General features: G+C 38.9%; 1 protein-coding gene across 1 annotated transcript; it reads right to left on the bottom strand.

Annotated features, from left to right (window-relative positions):
- Window positions 1-716: 716 nt before the first annotated feature.
- Window positions 717-24432, bottom strand: wdr93 (WD repeat domain 93). Its single transcript, XM_062963047.1, has 18 exons — window positions 24319-24432; window positions 19764-20076; window positions 18405-18600; window positions 17835-17899; window positions 17042-17120; window positions 15458-15669; window positions 14533-14574; window positions 13478-13565; window positions 11975-12158; window positions 11419-11489; window positions 10765-10851; window positions 10060-10191; window positions 9542-9755; window positions 8701-8761; window positions 7783-7939; window positions 6416-6581; window positions 3954-4073; window positions 717-1617 (listed from the first exon to the last, which is right to left on the bottom strand). The coding sequence occupies exons 1-18, from the start codon at window positions 24411-24413 to the stop codon at window positions 1593-1595; spliced, it is 2307 nt and encodes a 768-aa protein (XP_062819117.1). The 5' UTR covers window positions 24414-24432; the 3' UTR covers window positions 717-1592.
- Window position 24433: the final 1 nt, after the last annotated feature.

Here is a 24433-nt window from a genome sequence, read left to right as displayed (position 1 = left end):
ACTGGAGGTCAGCTGTTACCAATGGTACTATGGATTTTGAAGAGGCATGAATAGAAAGTAAAAGGGAGAAACGTGCCAAGAGAGTGCTTTACAAAATAGGAATACTAAATTATCTTGGCTCGTGGAATCTGGCTGCTGTATTGCCAAAACCCAGGCCAGTTTGTTAACTGGTTTTTGCTAAATCCACAAGCTTGAGCGCATTTAAGTTGAAGGATAACTCTACCCTCCCCATTGATTTTGGTCCTTAGAGTAGTGTATGAAATGTAAATCAAGTGTTTTCTGCTGTTAGGCAAGAGTGTGTGTTTCAGTAATGAAACAGTTAACAGCAGGCTAGTTTTGACTGACAGCCTGCTATGACCTATGGGGCAAGGTTTCCAGCCTTTGGAGGTCAGAAGTTCCTTCGTACTGAGGAATGTGTTTGCTTATCTCTCTGTGTGTGTTGAGCTGGTGCTTGCCGAGGCAAGAGGCTAAAGAGAATGCCAGCTCAGAGCAATGGCTTTTGCTATGCTTTGTAAATATGTATTATAGATATTGAAATAAATGTTTGGACTTCAGACTACGGATGTGTTTGAGTCTGACATTGAACAGAGGAATTGGTGTGGCAGATGATTGCAACCAATTCATCAGGGTGCTGGTGTGCAGATGATTGATGGAGCTTGAAGAAACCCACCCGGCACGCACCCTGACTCTCCATTCTGTTCAGGCTGGTGAAAACGCCTGAAAACGCATTGCTTAAAAAGCTTAAAAACCACCACATTTTAGGATTTAACTCATGTCTCAGTCATGTCTCTGGATGAAAACGTTGGATGGATATCAGGAGCACCTCGGAGTCAGCAAAGATCTGTTTCTCTACATTGGCTACAGTGCAGGAGTGCTCTCTGGTGGGCAACTGCTGTTATATTAAAATTCTGCTTAAAGATCAAGTCTCTTAAAGTTGTAAACAAATTCACCAGCCTGAACGCCAAGGGGAACACAGAGAAGCAAACTATGGTTTGTCATCTCACCTTGAACAAGCCCTGTTTTCCAAATGGCAAACTACAAATTGCCTCAAACCAGGATCAGAAAGAGAAAGAAGAAAAGAGAGATTGCAAGACCACGTTCTCCTCCAGTAATTCACACAATGCCAAGCCACAATTAGCTATTGTGAAACTTTACAAACTCTGGCATTCTGGGGCCACTGGAGAATGCTCTATTTCTACCTGAAAGCATTACTAACTGTTGTTGCTGTTGCTGACTTTATTTGCATATTTATTAATATCCCAACACTGGGATTCAAGACAACTTACACATTAAAAACATTACAATTAAACATATAAAAAGCCGCATTAAAAATAAATTAAACTAAGAACCACATTAAAAATATATATGCTAAAAACTGCCCTTTGAGTCTCCATATATAATGATAGTTTATCCCTGCTTTGGAACAATTGATATCATGCTTTGTGTCCTCTCCCTTGAGGACTGGTTAAGATTTAAGATGCTGCTGAGAAGGATCCAAAGGGAAGTGAGGCAGAACATCCCAGTTTCTGCGCAGACTTTGAATTCCTGAAACACGGGAATGGCAGGGATGTTGTCCACACTGAATGCTATTATCAGCCAATGATATCTTCAGCAACCCTAGGCAAAGAATTCGAAGGGGAAAGGAAGATGAACAGTTGACAAAACAGCAATTCCTATGATGAGGCAGAACTGATTTTTATGGAGACTGACAACTTTGGTAGATTGTTACATTAGCCACCCTTAGTAGGACCAATAACATATGTGGTAGTTGCAAAGAGAAAAAAAAAACCCTAAGACAGGACTAGAATTGAAAGTCATGTTAGTCAGAAATATCAAGATGCAAAGGGTTCTGCAGCTGTGTTTATAGTACAGTAGAGTCTCACTTATCCAAGCCTCGCTTATCCAAATTTCTGGATTATCCGAGCCATTTTTGTAACCAATGTTTTCAATATGTCATGATATTTTGGTGCTAAATTAGTAAATACAGTAATTACAACATAACATTACTGCGTATTGAACTGCTTTTTCTGTCAAATTTGTTGTAAAACATGATGTTTTGGTGCTTAATTTGTAAAATTATAACCTAATTTGATGTTTAATAGACTTTTTCCTTAATTCCTCCTTATTATCCAAGATATTCGCTTATCCAAGCTTCTGCCGGCCCGTTTAGCTTGGATAAGTGAGATTCTACTGTACTTCTGTTATGGAAGGTATTGCACCGCTAATACTGAAGATAGTATATAATGATGCAGGCTAAGCATTGCTAACAATCTTATTTTTCATGAACTTATCGAATTCCTTTTAAAGTAATACAAACTGGTTATCACTTCAAGTAGTTTTATTGGACTATTGGACTATTGGATTATGTTAGTAGCAGAGTTTCAGAAATGTTCCTTTAGTTTATTGGGTAATGGAAGATCACTGGGCGTGTAAATATCCTATTTCTATTCGACACTCTCAGCAGACACAAGATTCAAGTAGACTTCTTTAAAATAACATGTTTGTTTTACTCACAACTTCTTGTATTTAAATATACAGGTACATTTTTTGTACATTTAAAGGTTGAGCTTTAAAATGTTTCAGTGTGTACCTTTAATTTATAATCTTTAACAGTCTTTTCAAAGCTATATTGCTTTGTTGAGCTCTCTTTAATAACAGTCTGCTTCCAAAGAACTCAAGCCTCAACTGACTTCTAACTTCCTACACTGGCTTCCGTAGTCAAACAGACTCAAGCCTCAACTGTAATCCTTTTAAACTGCATTCTAAACAGTCACTGAACCAGTCACATGGTCTGCAGCCCCTCCCACTGCCTCAGGTATATAGAGCTAAGAAAACTGCAAACCAAAGAAGACACACACTTTAGGAAATAAACAACACATTATAGACAAAGAAAACATTAGATAGAGGAGACCTGAGAAGGTTACTATCTCCAACAAGTTTAGTGCAACTATGTGCTGTGCGGAGAAGGGCTAGCAATGTTTAATCAATTAACTGGTTAAATAAATCAGTTTAAAACATTTGGACTACATTGAAAGATTACTGTATATACTCGAGTATAAGCCTAGTTTTTCAGCCCTCTTTTTAAGACTGAAAAAGCCCCCCTCGGCTTATAACTGGGTGAGGGTCCTGGTTGGTTTATATTTAGGCCAGCTTATACTTGAGAATATATGGTACATTTATTATTTTTCTCTATTATTGTTGCTACTATTACATTTATCTTACTGTATTTTTATTATTAATAATAATACATTTATTATTTCACTCTGATCTTATTATTGCATTTATTATTTTACTCTATTTATTATTAAATGTATTATTTTCATGTATTTATTATTATTATTATTACATGTATTATTTTACTCTATTATTATTAAAAGGATACATAAGCACATTTACACTGAAGATGAGAATAATTTGATCAGAGTTGGACAGTCTTATCTTAAATTTGAGCTTTATGTAAATATTCAAAAACATTTAACCTACTGATGCCTCAATTAATGTAATTTTATTGGAATCTATTTTTATTTCTGAAGTTTGCCACCCTCGGCTTATACTGGAGTCATTGTTTTCCCAGGTTTTTTTGTGGTAAAATTAGGTGCCTCAGCTTATATTCGGGTCGGCTTATACTCGAGTATATTCGGTACATTAGTTATCCGTTTTCTTCTTTTTTAAAAGAAATCCTTCTAAAACGTATACATGGCTAATTTCACAGAAGGGCATGAAGTACAACACAACATGGTATCTTTCTAGCCCCAACCTGTTATATACAGGGATAAGGGAATAGGAAACTCAAGCATCTTGACTGGGGATAGAAAAATAGGTAGGAAGCTGTTTATTAGAACTTTGGGGGAAATTTCCTAGTGGCTTTGCCAGTGACGGAGGAAGAATAAATATTAGTGGGCTTAAACAAGGCAATGACTGCAAAACCCCATTTCTAGGGGCGAAAAACTCACCCGGACTCCAGCTCTCCTGGCGTTTCCTCTGGGCTCCCTCTTGTCAAAGCAGCCGCATAGTCCTGCAGCTGGCTCCAGCACTCGGGCATCTGCTGGCTAATTGTGGACAGCCGCTGCAGGCTGGCAAGGAGACAAAGGCAGAGATTCTAGCTCCCTGGGCTCCTGCGCGAACCCACTTGACCATGCCTCATTCACTTGCAACCAGATGGCTAGGCCGTAAAGAGCCATTCAATATGAGGCTCCCTGGCACTGTAAATAATGCTCACCATTTATAGCAGGCCTGGGCAAACATCGCTCCACCATTCAGGTGTTTTGGACTTCAACTTCCACAATTCCTAACAGCCCATAGGCTGTTAGGAATTGTGGGAGTTGAAGTCCAAAACACTTGGAGAGAGGGCCAAAGTTTGCCCGTGCCTGGTTTAGAAGGCACTTCCAAGTTGTCTAACCATGCATTTTATCTAGTGCTCAGTCATTCTTACAGCAGCTATGGAAGTGCTCAAAAGAAATATGCAAGGAAGGCTGACTTCCGCCCCTAAGCCCTAGCTCTAGCATTGATCTCAACCTGGGGGCAGATGGGGAGAGCAGGGGCGGAGAAAATGTGCAACTGGTGATGACTGTAACTCCCATTATCACCACCTACCAACACCAAAAGGCAATGGGAGTTGCAGATCAACACTATCCAAAGTCCCCTGATCCTCATCCCTAATGGGAATGGCCGCAGGATATCCCTATCACCTCCCATGAAAAGGATCCGAGACAGGATAGGGAAGCCCTCTGCCCGAGACTCTGGAGATGGAGGGAGGAACTTGAAGTTTTTACAAAGTCTTCAGCATCAGGAAGGTGAAATGACTCCAGCCCTCCAGATCACTTTCTTCTCTACAATTGTTTGTAGGAAGAGCAAAGGGAATGATGTGGCACAGTGAAAGAAAGAACTAAAGACCCTGCACCCCTTAAGAAGGTGACTATCATCTGCTCTGGTCTTGATCACTATGAGCACTAGTCCAAATTCTCTTTTCCTGCAGGTCAAGGGTACTTCATAGGTCCAAGGATGTGTTGTCTTGTTTTAGAAAGAGTGGCTGCCAGGCAGAGTAGACTGTGGCAGTAGATACACCAATGGTGTGACTATATAAAGCAGTGCTTCCTTTGGTCCTGCAGGGGTTTGGGACTTCAAGCTGGCTACCTCTGGAACCTCTGATATAAAGGTAGCTTTCAATTGATAGGAAGAGCCAAAGCTAAGATCTGGAGCACGTGCCTTGTATGTGAAAGGTTCCACATTCAGTTTCTGACAACCCAGATAGGATTTTGAGGGGCAGAACTGGGGAAGACTCTGTAGGATAACATCAGACTACAGTGCTTGGTTAGATGGACCAAAATGAATTTTGATATTACTCATGAATCTGCACGAACAAATTCTTGAAAGTTTTGTCGCAGGCTTTCATGGCTGGAATCACTGGGTTATTGTGCATTTTCCGGGCTATGGAACATGGCCATACAGCCCAGAAAATGCACAACAGCCTTCTTGAAAGTTTCCTTGCCAAATATACATCCTTCCCTGGCCACTTTCCCATTCAAATCATGTAGAATCAAGTGCACATTTCTTTTTTGTGCAGCAAGTTGCTGTTTTCACTTCACATTATCCTTCTCTCTGAACACTACTTGGGAGTGGAGGGGACTTGTGAAGCAGTTCTATACATATGCTGCTTAAAATCTGGTTTTATTGTACCATGTTTTGAGAATGTAAGGGGAATACATATACTTATTAAACACCATCATCTTTTAAAAAGAACAAAAAACCAGTTTGACAGTTGTATAATGATCAGCTGAATGTTCATAGCTCATGTTGCATTGCCATCTGGTGCCTCAATAAAACAATTACAATATGCGATCACTGTGTGAGGAGTTCAGGTGGAAGGATCACTATCCTTTCCCTAATCCTAGTCCTAGAACTCTACCAAACCTTGCTGAAGGAATCATGTATCTATAACTATTAGTTACAATTTAATTAAAATCAACACAGTTTGAATTGCTGCCCCATTATTGAAATGGGCTCTTTTGAGAATTTGAAACTGCTTGGCTTAAATCATAACATGCTGATAGAATGTATAACTACCCCATAAATTGCAACAATTAGCACATGGCTTGTTGACTAAATATGGATATTTGTTGTGATGCTTATGTATTTAAGGAAATACTTTATTATAATATCTTTTCTAGACTGCCAATGTGAGTAAAATATTGTGAACGGGTTGATATATGTACAATTCTATATATTTTTTGGTATTTATATACTGTAATAATGACTTACTTACTTTTATGAGGCATTATTGGGTGAGGGAACCAACTCTATTAAGGCACAGAGTAGCAATCTGTCTAGGGGATATTCTCACGCCTTCCCCTAACTACAATCAGATAAGGAAAAATACCTTCCTAGCTACAGATCTTTTCCAATTTAAGAAACCTACCTGTCATTTAGGAAGATGTCACAGCGCTGGTCCCATGGTAGATGTGCTAAGCTATCAGTAGACTGTTTGACTTTAAGCGCAAATGTCTCCATCAATGGGTAGAAAGTGAAGTCAAAGAGGAAGATGACTTCTGTTTCTCCCTTCACACTCCCAGACTGGGCTTCCCCTAGAAACAGGAAAGGAAGGATGTGTTGAAAGGAAGAAGCATTCGACTGTCATTTGCTTAAAAGGACTCCAGCATTGGGGAAGACAGACTTTCAGGCATGGATCAACTTCGGCCCTCCAAATAGTATTAGTGTAAAGCAGGCATGGGCCAACTTCGGCCCTCCCTCCAGGTGTTTTGGACTTCAATTCCCACAATTCCTAACAGCCTACCGGCTGTTAGGAATTGTGGTAATTGAAGTCCAAAACACCTGGAGGGAGGGCCGAAGTTGGCCCATGCCTGCTTTACACTAATACTATTTTCCTATTGGCAAGTTAAAATGCTTTTTGTGCCATCAGGCTTTTACACATTGAGTAGGACTGGGCTTCTATACAGTGTTGTTTTAAGGTTTGCATATCATCTTTTAATGAACTTAAATATTTTGGTGTCTAATGTATTGATTTTACAAATTGTGTAAATCTAATATAATACCTATCCTTCTGATTAATTCTTTTAGTAATGATTTTGTATAGTTTTGTTATTTTGTGTGATTTTAAATATATTGTTAGTGACCTTGTGACACAGTTCATTGGGCAACACACATTTTGGTACCTCCAATGTCAGACTTGTTTCTGGGTATATCTGACTGTCTGATTCCAAAAATGGCATTAGTTTCCCCCTATCTACTCCAGTTTTTGAGATACAGAAAATATGGCATCTACCAGTCACCATCTGCTCGCCCATAGAAAACGAGGATAGACAGATCTGAGAAGCTAGAGCTGATATGGTCTATCCGATGTAATTTTCTGAAATGTTTAAGGCTTTGTGTATCTATTTTAGATTAGCTAAAGATCTATCAGTAGAGATGAAACTCTTTATGTTTTGTTGATCTATCATTAGAGATGAAACTCTGTTCTGTCCACCTCTGAATTGGTATACCTTTGAGTGGACATCAACTTACTTCATGCCATTTAAAATCAATTCAGGCAGTCCCTGAGTTAGAAACATCTGACGTACAAACCACCCATAGTTAAGAATGGGGGTGAGTCAACAAGAAGTGAGAGAAATCTATTCCTACGAAGGGAAATGCATTCCTGGGGGGAAAGGGGTCTCCACTGAAGCTTTCTCACTAACCCTTGTTTCCACAATAAGCTAAATTTTCTGGGCAAGAATTTATAGGAGGCAAATCCTCTTTCCACCCTGTGTTTTTCTGTCTGCCACAAACCTCTAAGGATCATGCCTTGGCCACTGCTATCCACCGAAAAAACTGGCTGCCAGGGAGAGGCTATTTTATATGGGAATGGGGTACCGAACTGGCAAATATTTTCTTGCAAAGCGATGTCCATTAGGTTGACCGTGCCATCCCTGAAGAAGATCAGCACCTGGAACAATGAAACTGTAGTGTACATCACTTATTATAAAAATAAAAACAAAGCATTCTACCACAGCCATTTTCAGGTTTAATCTCTTTCCCTGGACGGCTAGAGTTTATCTTGTAGTTAAAACAATGGAGAAGCATAATCTGATGGAAACAATAGAGGGCACAGCCAGTAGAACTGAAACATGCCAGTTGGCCTCAGCCTTTGCCCAATGGTTTAGAGAAAATAAAGTGCATAAGATCTCACTTCTGTTCAGAACTCCTTAAACAGTGAGAATATCCACATTTAATTAGCCTGGGTTCCCTGACTGGAAATTCCTTCTAGAGTTATACAGTGTAAAGCTTTATAACATGCGAGATATTTTTGGCTCCAGAAGCACAATTAACAGCCTGCCCTGGATGGGGTTGCACTTTCCTTGAAGGAGTGGGTACATCTGGATCCGTCTTTGTGACTAGAGGCTGACTTTCTGGGATCTGTTTTGACTGTTATTGTCCAGTTTTCCTGGAGAAAGATCATATATCCATAGTAATCTCCTGATTAGACTGCTATAAAATGTTATACTTGTAACTGCCCTTGAAAATTATTTGAGAGCTGCAAATAGTGCAAAACCTAGCAGCCAGACTATTGAGCAGAATATCACAGACATTATATAACCCTTATCTTTTTTTTAAAAAAGTGCATTCAATGCCAATACACTCCCTACACAACATGCCTTCACATTTCTTGCATTCAGATTATGTAAGAGGTAAACAGAATACACTCACGGCATCAGGCAAGGTTGGGATGGTTCCCACAGCACTGATCATCTGGCTGGGAGCCTGAGGTCTACAAAAAAGTCCACATTTACATTGCAGTTTGTGTACTTTTTGGACAATAAAACACAAGAAAGTACTGATGAAATCAGAGAGGCAGGTGCACATTTCTGGGGATAAACTCTTGTGTTTTTTTAATGGAAAATGCAGAGAGTGAAATATGGGTCTCTGCATTTATGGACAACTTAAATACCCTAAAAGCACTCAATCTGATCTTGAAAACTAGGTGCTGTAGGCTATATTTCAGAGAACAAACTGGCAAAACTATTTCTGAATATCCCTTCCCTAAGAAAACCCTGTGACATTTATGGAGTTGCTGTAAGTCAGCAGGTGATTGAAGGCATACAAACGTAAACACTAAAAGACAGAGAACTACAGAGCCTCTGCCGTAGATAAAACTGACTATCTTTAGTAGATACAGCTTACAGTTCCTGAGATGAATGTGGTTGTTACAGATGCTTCCTTTAACCCTTGCTAACTATTACAAAGGTGATTAAAAATTAAACTCCCTGGGTTGTTTTACAAATACCTCAGTTCTCTAAAGGTACCAGATCCCAACTGATCTTGGAAGTTAAGCAAGAGCAGCCCTGGTTACAACTTTGTTGGGAAACTGACAACAAATATCAGGTGCCGTAGGCTATATTTCTGAGGAAGGAACTGGAAAAGCAGCTCTGAGTTTTAGTTGCTGTGCCTAAGACCACCCTGTGAAATTCACCCCCAGCACTACCTTATGAGAACCAGCCCTGCCACACAAAAAGTTCTCAGTTTGTATGGAGTCAAAGGCTTGCCTTACTTGTACCCCAAGAGCTTGGTGTCACATTCTTGGGTTCCTGATGTGATTAAATGGAGAGATCCATCTGTACACAATGCCAGAAGCTGCACTTTCTCCTTACTAGGGTTCTTGTTAGGGATAGACAATTTTTTGTTTGATGTGAAAGAAAGAGGCACAAACTGGAGGCTTCGTATAGCATAGCCTTTTGGAAGCACATTCACAGACAATGGGAACCCTAAAAAAAGAATAAGCCAGTGAGGACAAGAGTAAAGACATCTTCTCTTTCGGGCAAGTACTAAGGAAGGTTTCATCTGTTCTGGCTTTTGGGAACCTGATGGCCATATTTGCTTGCAGTCTAATTCAAAAAGAGTTTCTTTACCATTTATTCATTTAAAGCTGTGGGTTTTTTTTAACCCCACCCATCAATCAAAAGGCTCAGCACAAAGAATCCTTGGGACTCTGAGGCAGTACAGTTGTTTTTCTGTATTAGGAAAGGGCCTGTTCCTAATCTCATGAAAGATGGTAAGGAGAAAGCTCACCAACAGATGTGTCCCAGACAGTAATGGTTCTGTCTTCACAGGCAAAAGCTAGGTAAGAAGAGCAAGGTGTGATAGCTGAACATGCAATTGGAGCCGCACATGGCCAAACGATGTCTGGTTTTGGATCAGAATCTAGACAAAATGGAAGATCAAATTATTGCAGGAATGAACAGTGTTCTTAAGGTTCTCTGGAATGAAGGAATGAATGGTCAGCCAAGCTGTGTCACTTATAAGAAATGCTGTGGCTGACTGGTATGTGACTTATTGGGAACATTGGCCTTCCTATTGCCCTTCCTGAGGCAGGCTAAAACCTTTTTATTCAGACAAGCTTCTAAACCAGATTTTTTTTTAAAAAAAGAACAGGCCAGGGAATGTTACATTGTTCTTATTTCCTTTTAAATTGTATTTTAACTGAATTGTTTTAATAATTGTAACCAGTTCAATTCTATTTTAATATTTGCTTTTTGTATTTTGTAACTGTATTGCATTTTTACATTGTAAGATACTTTGTGGAAAGTGGAGTATAAATAATAATAACAACAGCAGAACTCTGATTATATTATCCTGCAGGGCAAGCAGTTGGACTGGATGGTCCTTGTGGCCTCTTCCAACTCTATGAGAGCTACAAGTTCCTGATCTATCGTGGATAAGAGAACTTGAGATTTATTCTGGAATGGATTACAAGTAGTTTTGATATTGTATTACCTGGTTTCTCCTTTGGTGGACGACTGAGAAAATAAAAACAAAGATTATGACTACCGCTCCAATGAACGCTTAGTGCAACAGGAATATCTAGAGAAGGGGAACAAGAGGAGGCAATGAAAGACAGAGTAGTAAGAAAGACAGAATACTTGAGGATTCCATCCAATCCTTCTCCCTGGGACCAAACTGGGAAAGCCCAAAACCAAGGGGGGGGAATCAACATTTAAATGTTGGCACTTAGTTATAGGTACTCTGCCAAAATAAAGGTAAAAGTTTTTCCCTGACATTAAGTCTAGTCATGTCTGACTCTGGGGTGCTGGTGCTCATCTCTATTTCTAAGCCAAAGAGCCGGCATTGTCCGTAGACACCTCCTAGACCATGTGGCTGGCATGACTGCATGTACTGCTGTTACCTTCCCGCTAAAGCGATACCTATTGATCTACTCATATTTGCATGTTTTCGAATTGCTAGGTTGGCAGAAGCTGGGGCTAACAATGGGAGCTCATTCCATCCCATGGATTCAAACTGCCGACCTTCTAATCGGCAAGTTCTGCAGCTTAGTGGTTTAACCTGCTGCACCACCACGACCCATATTTTGTTAATATTTGAAACCGTAGTATTGGCAAAGGAACTGCAACACTGAAAATTGGAAATTACCTGGCTCAGCTTTGATTTCAGCTCCCAGAGGCAGGGTGCGACTGGGCAAGTGAAAATGAAACACAGCATGGCTGAAAACGGAGAGACCAGAATTCAATAAAAACAGGTGTGACATTCAAAGGATTTCACAAATAAAGTGATATTGGAGGAGTATTATTTAATCAATGTTTTCCACCACCTTTCTTCCAAAAACTAAAATATGCCAATAAAACATCACAAACACTACCAAATTGTTCTATAAAGCTAAGTAGGTCAAATAGCAAAGCTAGGACTAAATCCAACTTCCAGTTCTAACTAATTCATTGAATCAATTGGAACTTTACCAATTTACTTCTTTATTTGGTTTGTATTCTGCTGTCCTCCCAAATGGGATTCAAAGCAGCTAGTCAATCAGTTTGGTAAACCAGCATTTATTTTGGACTATCAAATGAAATTTTAGACCCAGATCATTTTAGCAAGAGAAAGAACTTGATTTTGCTCTTCCCGACCCCAAGCACACTAACACAGTTGGAAGGTGGAAATGTATGTCAAAGGTCCTAGTATTTTTCCTTCTCACCCGGGTTTCTCCTCTTTGGGCTCCATCTCTGCCTCCGTCTCCAGATACTGTTGGAAAGTGTTGTTAAAAATGGCATCCAGCTGCTCCCACTGGGAGTCCTTGATCATATGGTTGTATCCCAAGCCAAGAACACTGCCATCATCGCTCTTCATTAAGGCATCAAAGGGATTCTTAAAGGTGCTTCCTGCGTTTGGATGCATACACAACATTACTGGGAAACCTTTCCCACTTTCATCGGAATCTCATATGTTACTTTCTTTCCTCAGACCATCCATATCATTTGGACTTTGTTTTCAGAAAGAAAAGGTAGACAACCTGAACTAACATAGTAAGGGATAAAAGCTGCATTTTTACCCACTAACCAGGGGATATATACAATTAATAGAGCTCTCCCTATATAGATATACTGTATATACTCGAGTATAAGCCAACTCGAATATAAGCCGAGGCACCTAATTTTACCACAAAAAACTGGGAAAACATTGACTCCAGTATAAGCCGAGGGTGGTATATTTCAGAAATAAAAATAGATACCAATAAAATTACATTAATTGAGGCATCAGTAGGTTAAATGTTTTTAAATATTTACAGAAAGCTCAAATTTAAGATAAGACTGTCCAACTCTGATCAAATCATTATTCTCATCTTCTTCAATGTAAATGTGCTTATGTATCCTTTTAATAATAATAGAGTAAAATAATACATGTAATAATAATAATAAATACCGGAAAATAATGCAAGTAATAATAAATAGAGTAAAATAATAAATGCAATAATAATAATAAGATCAGAGTGAAATAATAAATGTATTAATAATAATAATAAAAATAGAGTGAAATAAATGTAATAGTAGCAACAATAATAGAGAAAAATAATAAATGTAATAATACCAATAATAATAGAGAAAAATAATAAATATTCCATATATTCTCAAGTATAAGCTGACCCAAATATAAGCCAACCAGGACCCTCATCCGAGTATAAGCCGAGGGGGGCTTTTTCAGTCTTAAAAAAAGGGATGAAAAACTAGGCTTATACTCGAGTATATACAGTATATGCATAACTTCAGGTCTCTTTTTTGCAAGGGATCCATGAGATCTAATTAACACTGGAGGAATATCCACATCATGCCTGGCTTTTCTATTTTCAAAGACCGGGAATAATTTTGATGATTCCTTGTTCCAGTAGGAAATACTGGGCAATGAGAATTTGTATTGCACCAAGTAGAATTTAACCTGGTCAAATCTGCCTAATTCTGTTTTTACTTTCGCTTTAAACTGCTAAAAACAAAACAAACATTGCAACTGTCCTACCTTCTTCCCCTCTATCCCTGACTTTGCTTAATATTTAGCCGGAAGAAAAGTTCTGGGCACGTTAAAGGCATAAATAAATAGCTTATTTTTGTGGGTTGCATTTCTATTTTACTTTGAAGCTTTTTAAAAAAAAATAACTTCCCTTAAATGTAAAAGTGGGGAAACAGAAGAGGTTAAAAGAGAGTCTAACCTGCAAGTGGCTTGGGTGACCTGACTTTCAGGAGCAGAACTGGGGGAACCAGCTTAGATTCAACTTTGCTTAGGAGTTGGGGCAAATCCTGAAATTAAGCAAAAGGGGAATCCTGAACAACTCAGTTAAACTACCCACCAATGTTTATTGAGCTAAGATACGTTGGGCTTGGTTGGTGCATCATCTTCAGATAAGAGATTGCCAACTGGCTGACTGATTGTTTTTATATACCACTTTTCTCACCCTTGGGGGGATTCAAAGCAGTTTACAACATAATGATGGCAAAATTCAATTCCTACCATACATATAAAACCAAACAAGAAACATATAATTGCATTGAAATCAATAAAATAATTAAACATAAGATATAAACACCATTTAGACTCGAAGACATAGGATTAAAAACACCTAATACAAACATTAAAATCACATAATCCAAAATCATAAACTAGGCCATTCCAATTGTCAGTTGCACATATTTGCTATTTATTTCTTGTATTGTATTACTTTACTGGCCAAAAGCTTGGTCCCACAACTTTTCTTTTTGAAGGCTAGGAGGGAGGGCACAGATGTAATCTCACTGGGGAGAGAGTTACAGAGCCAAGGAGCCACCACTGAGAAGGCCCTGTCTCTTGTTCCCACCAACTGCAATTGTGAAGCAGGTGGGACTGAGAGCAGAACGTCTCCAGAACACCTTAACCTCCGTAGAGTTAGAAAGACACTGGGACTTTCTCATTATGATAAGACTAATGGACCACAACCTATTAACATGGATATCAAATTTCATCTATCTAAATCTAGGAGTCACCAATGTATGTGGCTCCATAGCCAGCTCCAATGGGAGGATTGAATGCCCCATATATGGTTGCCTTTTTGCCAAAGAAGAAAGCAGAAAGCGTGCCGAGATAAGAGTTTGAGTAGCATATTCTGTGATGAATGGAAACCAGGACCTTAGCACACACCAACTCCTAAAATTCCTTCTGGGAAAACCAGATGCTGACTCTGGTTTTTAAATTTTCAGTAGCTCAAAGAAGATCAGATCTGGGGCTGCTTACCATCTCTTCGGTGACTTGACCTTGGATATCCATACTCTTTTTCTACAGAACCACACAAAACAGCAATTTTAGTATAAGGCAAACTGCAGTAACTTCACGCTAGCTAAGCTTAAGCTCCCACAATTTAATCTCTTAGGACAGCAAGAAAAGAAAACAAGAAGGAGGTAGGTACGAGATATTGTTTGCAGAATTTGAGAAGCTATTAGGTTTTTAAATTATTACGTAGAATTGATATAATGACAGAAATGATAAAGTTGGATCCATAAGTGGGTTTCACAGCATTATCCTTCATATTGGGATGTATGCTTTGTTTATTTGTTTTTTTTTAAAACATTTCATCTACAATTTGTGCATAAACCACTGGACTGCTTATTCATAAAACGCTTATGGTAATCCAGATTGAGTTTAGTTGGCTAGAGGAGCAGGGCATAGAAAGGGTCCATTGCAGAATTCCAGTTCTATTTATTTTTATTGACTATATTTTTACTGTCTCAATATAGGGACTCACACAAACTGTATCATATTAAACACTACAGTATTGTTTTGAGCATTTACATTCCTGAGTTATTTAAGTCTGTATTTTTTCTCATTGCCAACAATTAGATGATTTTTAAAAATAATGTTAAATGTAAAGGTAGCACACTGATATCTGTGTCCACCAAGAAAGTAAACGAGAACCCCTTCTACATTGCCATATAATCCAGATTATAAAAGCAAATAATCCACATTGACTGCTTTGAACTGGATTATATGAGTCTACACTGCCATGTAATCTAGTTCAAAGCAGAGGATCTGGATTTTATTTGGCATTGTAGAAGGGGCCTAGGCCCTTATGTTGCATATCAATGGGAAATAGCTTTAGAGTCAGGCTATGAAAGCCTTCATGGCATGCCAAATGGTTAAGAAGAATTTAGTCCTGATTAACCTTTGGGGAATGGCGCCTTCCTGCTTTTGATCCACTTCTGTCTGGCGGGGATGGCTGTTTGACTTCCTTTTCCTTCGGCTTTTCATTCTCACTTCCAGGAAGACCTGGAAGCAGAGCTGGAGATGTAATGGCCACTGCTTGGATTTGTTCCAGCTCCTTCAGCCAGGAATCCTTAGGCAATCGGTAAATCTCCAGCCAACCTTCTGAGCTGCCTGAATTGTGAAATCAAAATAAAGCACATAGAGCAACAGAGAAGGGGAAGAAAGGTCTTTCAGTCAGACAATCAGGCTTGATGCTCCCTTAGCCTAGTCTTACATGACACTAAAAAGGAGGATAGCAGATACAGTCCTGATACTGATCTGAGTGTGCTTTCCAACTACATGGTAACAAAAATATGTGGCCCTCCATGTACAACTGGACAAAAACTCCCACAATGGTACATCTACATGGTAGAATTGATGCAGCTTGACTCTACTTTAACTGCCATGGCTCAATGCCATGCAATTATGGAACTTGTAGTTCCATAAGGCACCAGCACTCTTTGACAGACAAGGCTAAAGAGCTTGTAAAACTACAACTCCATGATCCCATAGGACTGAGCTGTTGTCTTTTACAGGGATGTCGAACTGCATTAATTCCACAGTGTAGATGTACCTTATATCTCCCAATTGCTGTGCTGGTTAGGACTGATTCGGGCTGCAAACTGACAATATCCGACAGTCAAAATTCCACACACTCATCCTTTTGGCTACTTCTAGTGTTAGGGAATTTTCTTTTTTTGACAGAAGCGTTGTAATTCAGCCAAGGATTGCTTCTAATATCACCGTGGATGATGGCCTTGCTGGGCCTGAGAATTTAAATCCTGAAAATGAGCATTGTGTTTCTCCTGTAGTTTCTGAAGGCCACATTCCTGAATGAGGCCCAGAGCAGCCTTTCTCTAGGGAAGTGAGTTCTGAAGATGAATTGCCAGGTGAAGAGGCTAATGAGCCAGGAGATAGGAGGCAGAACTTCCATAAACTTTGGGTGAATTCTCAAGCACGCCGAAGATCATTGTGCTTGTTAGCTAAGAGACCCTTATCTAGTTGTAAAGGGAAACAAAATGATTTCACAACAGTCTATGAGACAGGAAAAGCTTTATAGGAGATGGGGAAAATATTTTAGATCAGTCTAGGCAACATTGGAGTTTAAAAGATATCTTATATTAAACCTTTGCCAAGAGAATTTCTAGTTTCATGTTTTCAGTTAGCCAAGTTCTTGTTTTCCCAGTTTAAAGGATTATTCTGGAGTTTTGTGCCTTGGATTTTATGTTGCCTTGTTTATCGGGATATTTTGCATTCTTGGATTTTGAATTCTACTTTTGTACCTTGGAGTTAATGGACTATTTCACATCTTTGTCCTAAACTGTTTTTACCATTTTTATTGCTTTGCCTTTTATATATTCTTCAATAGACTGCTTGGTGATTTATTGGACTGGTGTAGTGGTAAAGTACAGAGGTGTTCCTGCTCTGGGATACAACAAGAACATTTTTATGCTTCTGATCATTACAACAGCTGTAAAGACTAAGGCTAGCTACTGGGACTTACTTTGTAGCAGGAAGCCAGCATAATCAGCCCGATGAGAGAGCTGTAAGGTGGCACATATATTTCGCTTGGTAATATCTTCCTGCCCAAAAAACAAAACAAGAACCAGATGAAATATACCGTATATTTAGAGCAGGTTGGGCCCACTAAACTGAAGTAGCAACTCAGGGGATGCTCTTATGCATGTTTTAGATAGTCTGAACACACAGTCTGAACACACCTAGCCCAAGAGATTTCAGCATAGTGAGCACAAAGGACAAGGAAAGCTTGGGCAAAGGTGTGAGATATTAAAAGAGTGGAAACAGAATATAAGATGTTAACTGGAAATTGTGTGGTCTTACCACTGTTCCCAGGGTCTGAAGTAGCTATTCATTTCACAATTTGGGCTTAGAAAACAGTTCTAATGATAACAGTTGATATTTTTTCTTCCCATTGAAATAAATAGGACTTGTAAATTAAGTCTACAGAAGGCTTAAGCTAAAATCCCACATGCAACTGCTTTAGAAATAAGCCTTACTGAAATCAATAGTCTTATTTCCGAATAAGGCAGAATTGTGCAACTTGAAGGCAAGAGATGACAATAGTTACAACAAAATGAGGTCTACAAGTTCCTTTCCTTGAAACAAGTGATGATATTATGCTGAACATCAAATGATGTGAATGAATTGAAGTGTATGTGTGTAAAATTAATAGCCATGCATTTGTAAATGAAAAGCACTCCTTATTTTATATTATATCAACAAGATATAATGGGGTTTTCAAAAGATTGGGAAGACAGACACAGTGACAGACTCACCACTTCATTTATGGCTTTTATATGAAGGAGGTTCTCTCTGATAAAATAAAAAAGATGGGCAACACCTGAAACACAAGAAGAAACATCTGATTGCAAAAAGAAACTTGCTTTTCTTTATCTTAATTGGGAAAATGTATATCTTCTCCATCTTCTGCAGAGTCTGTTGTAAACACAACAGATTTGTATAAATGCCTAAAACAGCCACTAGGTGGCATTCAGAAAATTTACTGTTGCCAATTATTTTTGGGAAGCCCAACATTGAGCTATGGAGTTCTCTCAATATTAAAACTACAGGACCAAACCAATATTAAATAGAAAATGACAATATGCCATATTGATTCAGGTAGGTTCCACCCTCCTTATCACCACTTGGCAGTTTCACAGTCAAAGTAACTATAACTCTTTGATCTGAGGCACCTACTACTTCCTCTCTCTCAGTTCAGGTTTCTATACAATACGAATAAAATGGACCCTGCCTCACAGGGTTCTTGGGAAAATGTAATAAAGATTAACAAGCACTTTGCAAAGCATAACTATGCCTTCCGAATGATCCGAAAAATTGGTACCTACCTAGCTCATCAACTGCCCCAAGGAGGTAGGAGTTGCCACTAAGTCCTGAGACCCAGATGGTACAAATTTCAAGGTTGGTTGCCTCCCAAGCACAAAGCTTCTCACACATGGATGAACTGAAGACAGAAAGTCCTGTAGAGAGCCCAGCAAAGATATATCTCCCTGAGACTTCCAGGCAGTTTACCCTTCCTGTTATCTGAAAAAAGTAAAAACTAAGAGAGTTCAAAGTTAACTTTAGCAATTTCAACATATTTAGTTATTCATTTCATGTATATGACACTGTGTCCCAGAGTGGGACACAAGGTGACTCACGAAAACATATAAGGCTGATTAATCGAAAGTCTGTCAGTATTCAATGTGCCAACATATAGAGTCTTGCTTATCCAACATAAATGGGCTGGCAGAACATTGGATAAGCGAAAATGTTGAATAATAAGGAGGGATTAATGAAAAGTCTATTAAATGTCAAATTACATTATGATTTTACAAATTAAGCACCAAAAACATCATGTTTTACAACAAATTGACATAAAAAAGCAGTCCATGGTAAGGTTATGTAGTAAATACTGTATTTACGAATTTAGCATCAAAACATCACAATACTGTATATTGAAAACACTGACTAAAAATTGGCTACTAACTGACTAGTAATAAAAATAGAATTGCATAAAATGAACTTGCAGTAGCAACATTGTTGGAAATTAAATCCATAAAAAGTTCAATCCTTGCTACCTAGAGAAACAGCTGTGGATTGGGGCAGGAGGCAAACTGCGTTGGATAATCCAGAATGCTGGATAAGTGAATGTTGGATAAGTGAGACTCTACTGTACTATTTTTATGAGGATGCTGAGATTATCTGTTACTACTAACAATAATAATACACTTTATTGATATTTCATTTTATCTCCCTGGAGGGACTCAGAGCAGATTACATTACACATTAAGGCAAACATTCAATGCCTTTTTATACAACAAACAACACAGACAAAAGCAAGGCCTCCCCTTTCATCTCTGGTGTCTGGAGGCGATGCTCAAGGTGAGAAGGGCAGAATATAAATGCTGTAAATAAAATAAATAATCAACAACAACAAAACTTTATTTATATTGCGCTGTGTCTCCCAAAAGGGACTCAGGATGGTTTACACATGGTAAATATTCAACGCCAACATAGAACATACAACAGTCCAATAATAAAACAACAACAAAACATAATGATTAAAAACAATAATTAAAAACAATGTACTCATTTGAACAGATCTATCTATCTATCTAGTAACACCCAACTTTTTTCTTACTGGATTGAATGGGGATACTTCAAAGGAACAGCCCCCTTCCATGCATTATTGGGTGTCTAAATACCTGCAACTCAGCTGAAGGGTGGTATATTGTCAAAGCAAGGTTTTGTTGCTTTATTTCCTGCAGTGGACGCTTGCTTTCAATAATCTCCCAGGCCCGGTCAAACAGCAGGTTCAGCACTTTATTGATGGTCCGCAAAGGCTGAGGCAAAGACTCATCAGGGTCTTTTAGAAATAGATCTTCCTCTTCATGCTTTTTGATCCAGTCCTTTTCAGTGGGCAAAGGTATCTCCACGGGCTGCTTACGGAGGAACAAAGACATTCTTCTCTCGCCTTTGTTGGTCCTCAATAACTTGGACACAGGGATATTGAAAATGCTGAAACAAAATATAATCTGTTGTTGAAGGCTTTCATGGCCAGAATCACTGGGTTGCTGTGAGTTTTTCAAGCTGTATGGCCATGTTCCAGAAGCATTCTCTCGTGACATTTCACCCACAAGTATTTCAATGCTAATAAAGGCGATGAATTGCAACATTCACACTTGCCTCCAACAGACAAGAGTTCTTTCTCCCACCATGGACGTTCCACAGATACAGAAGAGTCTCATTTATCCAACATAAATGGGCCAGCAGAACATTGAATAAGCGAATATGTTGTATAATAAGGAGGGATTAAGGAAAAGCCTACTAAACATCAAATTAGGTTATGATTTTACAAATTAAGCACCAAAACATCATGTTATACAACAAACTTGACAGAAAAAGTAGTTCAATACACAGTAATGCTATGTAGTTGTACTATATTTACAAATTTAGCACTAAAATATCACGATGTATTGAAAACATTGACTACAAAAATGCGTTGGATAATCCAGAATGTTGGATAAGCGAGTGTTGGATAAGTAAGACTCTACTGTATATAAACCTCACTTGCATAAGTTTCCAATATATCTCACAACTTCTGAGGTTGCCTGCTATAGACATGGGTGAAACGTCAGGAGAGAATGCTTCTGGAAAATGGCTATACAGCCCGGAAAACTCACAGCGACCCAAAATATAATATGTTGTTGAAGGCTTTAATGACTGGAATCACTGAATCGCTGTGAGTTTTCCGGGCTGTATGGCCATGATCCAGAAGCATTTTCTCCTGACGTTTCACCCACATCTATGGCAGGCATCCTTAGAGGTTGTGAGGTCTGTTGGAAAACTAGGGAAGTGGGATGATGTCCAGGGTGGGAGAAAGAACTCTTTCTCTGTTGGAGGCGAGTGTGAATGTTGCAATGGGCTGCCTTGATTAGCATTGAATGGCCTCGAGGTTTTTATAATGTGTTTTAACAATGTTATTAATGGATCTGTTTATAGTGATTTGTTTTTATGATTGCATTTTGGGCATTAAATTTTGCCAATTTTTGTAAGCCGCCCTGAGTCCCCTCGGGTGAGAAGGGCGGGGTATAAATGTTGCAAATAAATAAATAAATGGTAGCTTCAAAGCCTGGCTGCTTCCTGCCTGGGGGAATTCTTTGTCGGTAGGTATTAGCTCCTTTTTTAAAAAATAGTTTTTATTGAATTTTTAAAAAATTCATACAATAATTACTTTTATCACATAGCAGATATATAATGTATCATACAATGCTTGCATAATTATTTTATATCTACTGTTGATTTATATCTACTACAATGTTAACATTTGTCCATCTATATTTCTTCACCACTGTGTATCCCCCCTCCCACCCCGAGCCACTTCTTATATATTGTCCAACCAAAATCTCATTTCTTCCTGAGGCGGTAGCCCTCCATTCCTTTTTTGAAGTCCTTTCTCAATAAATTTCCCCCATACATCCTCAAAATCATTATTTTTCCATATTCCTCTTTTAACTTTTAATTTGCATGTTAGCTTGTCATTTATTGCCAATTTCCATACTTCCTTATACCATTCTTCAATCTGAACATTTATTACTTTTCTCCAGTTCCTTGCTATAAGCATTCTTGCTATTGTCAATAAATTTGTTATTGCTTCTTTTTCTTTTTTATCCATCTTATTGTTATTATAAATTGATAATAATTCAATACCAGGGCTTCTTTCCAGTTTGATGTTCATTATATCCTCTATCTCTTTAAATATTTTATACCAAAATTTCCTTACATATTTACAGTGCCACCACACATGTATATATGTTCCCACTTCCTGACAGCCTCTCCAGCAATTTTTGGATGGTTTTTATTAATATTTGACATTTTTAATGGTGTTAAATACCATTTCCAAATTATCTATATATATAAAAGAGTAATGAAATTTCGGCCTAGGACAAAACAACAAAACTACACATCCCAGAAACACTAAACTTGGCAGCACAACCCCTCATCCATGCCTCTACGTTCATACAACAAATAGAAAAGAAAAATAAAGTCCTAATTAGAGGGAGATGAATAATTGTTTTCATCCTATTGCTGCCAGTTAAAAGGCTAAGCTCTGCCCACTTGGTCTCCTAGCAACCCACTCAGCCCAGGGGACAGGCAGAGTTAGGCCTCACTTAGGCCTATTCCCCACTGCCTATAAAATACAGATTATCAGATTTGAACTGGATTATATGGCAGTGTAGACTCAAGGCCCTTCCACACAGCGATATAACCCATTTATAATCTTATATTATCTGCTTTGAACTGGATTATCTTGACTCCACACTGCCATATAATCCACTTCAGTGTGCAGTTGGACACAACTGGACTTAATGTCAGGAGAAAACCTTTACCCTTTACTTTAACTACCATCAATTCCTCAATACTTTATTTCCCATACCACCATACTTCGCCACAGCAACGCGTGGCCGGGCACAGCTAGTCTTATAATAATTTTCTTTAACTCTTATTGATAATTTTTTTCAAGTGCCTTTGTTTCCACAATTGTGACCACTCATTTCATTTATTTTCACCTCTAACTCCTCCTCCCATATTTCCTTAAGAGTGGTGTTAGCTCCTAACTTTACAATCTCTTCACTGCTCAGGCTGAGGCCCTTTCTATGCTGAACTTATATCCAGGGATCTGATCCCAGGTTATCTGCTTTGAAGTGGATTACAGTAGAGTCTCACTTATCCAACACTCACTTATCCAACGTTCTGGGTTATCCAACGCATTTTTGTAGTCAATGTTTTCAATACATCGTGATGTTTTGGTGCTAAATTCGTAAATACAGTAATTACTACATAGCATTACTGCATATTGAACTACTTTTTCTGTCAAATTTGTTGTATAACATGGTGTTTTGGTTCTTAATTTGTAAAATCATAACCTAATTTGATGTTTAATAGGCTTTTCCTTAATCCCTCCTTATTATCCAACATATTCGCTTATCCAAACTTCTCCCGGCCTGTTTATGTTGGATGAGACTCTACTGCAGGGGTCCCCAAACTAAGGCCCGGGGGCCGGATGCGGCCCATCGAAACTATTTTTCCGGCCCCCATGGCACAAGGGCAAAGGGGGTTGGGCTAAATGACCCAAGGGGTCTCTTCTTCTCTTACAACCATTATTATTATTATTATTATTATTATTATTATTATTATTATTATTATTACATTGAGGCTGGGTGGCCATCCATCAGGGGTGCTTTGCTTGTGCTTTTGGTGCACAAGGGCAAACGGGGAGTGGGCTAAATGACCCAAGGGGTCTCTTCTTCTCTTACAACCATTATTATTATTATTATTATTATTATTATTATTACATTGAGGCTGGGTGGCCATCCATCAGGGGTGCTTTGCTTGTGCTTTTGGTGCACAAAGGCAAACGGGGATTGGGCTAAATGACCCAAGGGGTCTCTTCTTCTCTTACAACCATTATTATTATTATTATTATTATTATTATTATTATTATTATTATTATTATTATTACATTGAGGCTGGGTGGCCATCCATCAGGGGTGCTTTGCTTGTGCTTTTGGTGCACAAAGGCAAACGGGGATTGGGCTAAATGGCCCAAGGGGTCTCTTCCAACCCTCTTTTTATTGTTGTTGTTGTTATTATTATTATTAATAATAATAATAATAACTTTGAGGCTGGATGGCCATCTGTCAGGGATGCTTTGGTTGTGCTTTCGGTGCACAAAGGCAGAGGGGGATTGGACTCAATGGCCCAAAGGGTCTCTTCCAACCCTCTTTGTTGTTGTTGTTGTTGTTGTTGTTATTATTTATTGCTCAGTGGCCAACTATAGTCCGGCCCTCCAACGGCCCGAAGGATCGTGAACTGGCCCCCTGTTTTAAAAGTTTGGGGACCCCTGCTCTACTGTATATGAGTCTCCACTGGCATATAATCTGGGATAAGGAGATAATTTAGGGTCAGATCCTGGCATAGAAGGAGAGTGTAAAAGGGTCTATCACAGGCCTGGGCCAACTTGGGTCCTCACTCCAGGTGTTTTGGACTCCAACTCCCAGCATTTCTCACAGCCTCAGGCCCTTTCCTTTTCCCCCTTAAGCGGCTGAGGGGGAAAAGGAAGGGGCCTGAGGCTGTGAGAAATGCTGGGAGTTGGAGTCCAAAACACTTGGAGTGAAGGCCCAACTTGGCCCATACCTGGAAAAACACTCCCAATAATAATATTCCTTTTTTTCCTTGACCTAAAGCACAAAAACACACCTGGACTCTCCAAAGCACCGCCTTCCGGAAGTTGATCCGTTGCTATAGTAACAGAGAAGGGTTGAGCCGAGAACCAAGGGGCGTGGCCAAGGCATGCCCCGCCCCTCTCCGCCGA

This window comes from Anolis carolinensis, unplaced genomic scaffold (assembly GCF_035594765.1).
Source record: "Anolis carolinensis isolate JA03-04 unplaced genomic scaffold, rAnoCar3.1.pri scaffold_11, whole genome shotgun sequence".
Classification (NCBI taxonomy): domain Eukaryota; kingdom Metazoa; phylum Chordata; class Lepidosauria; order Squamata; family Dactyloidae; genus Anolis; species Anolis carolinensis.
This window is presented reverse-complemented; position numbering and strand designations above follow the sequence as displayed.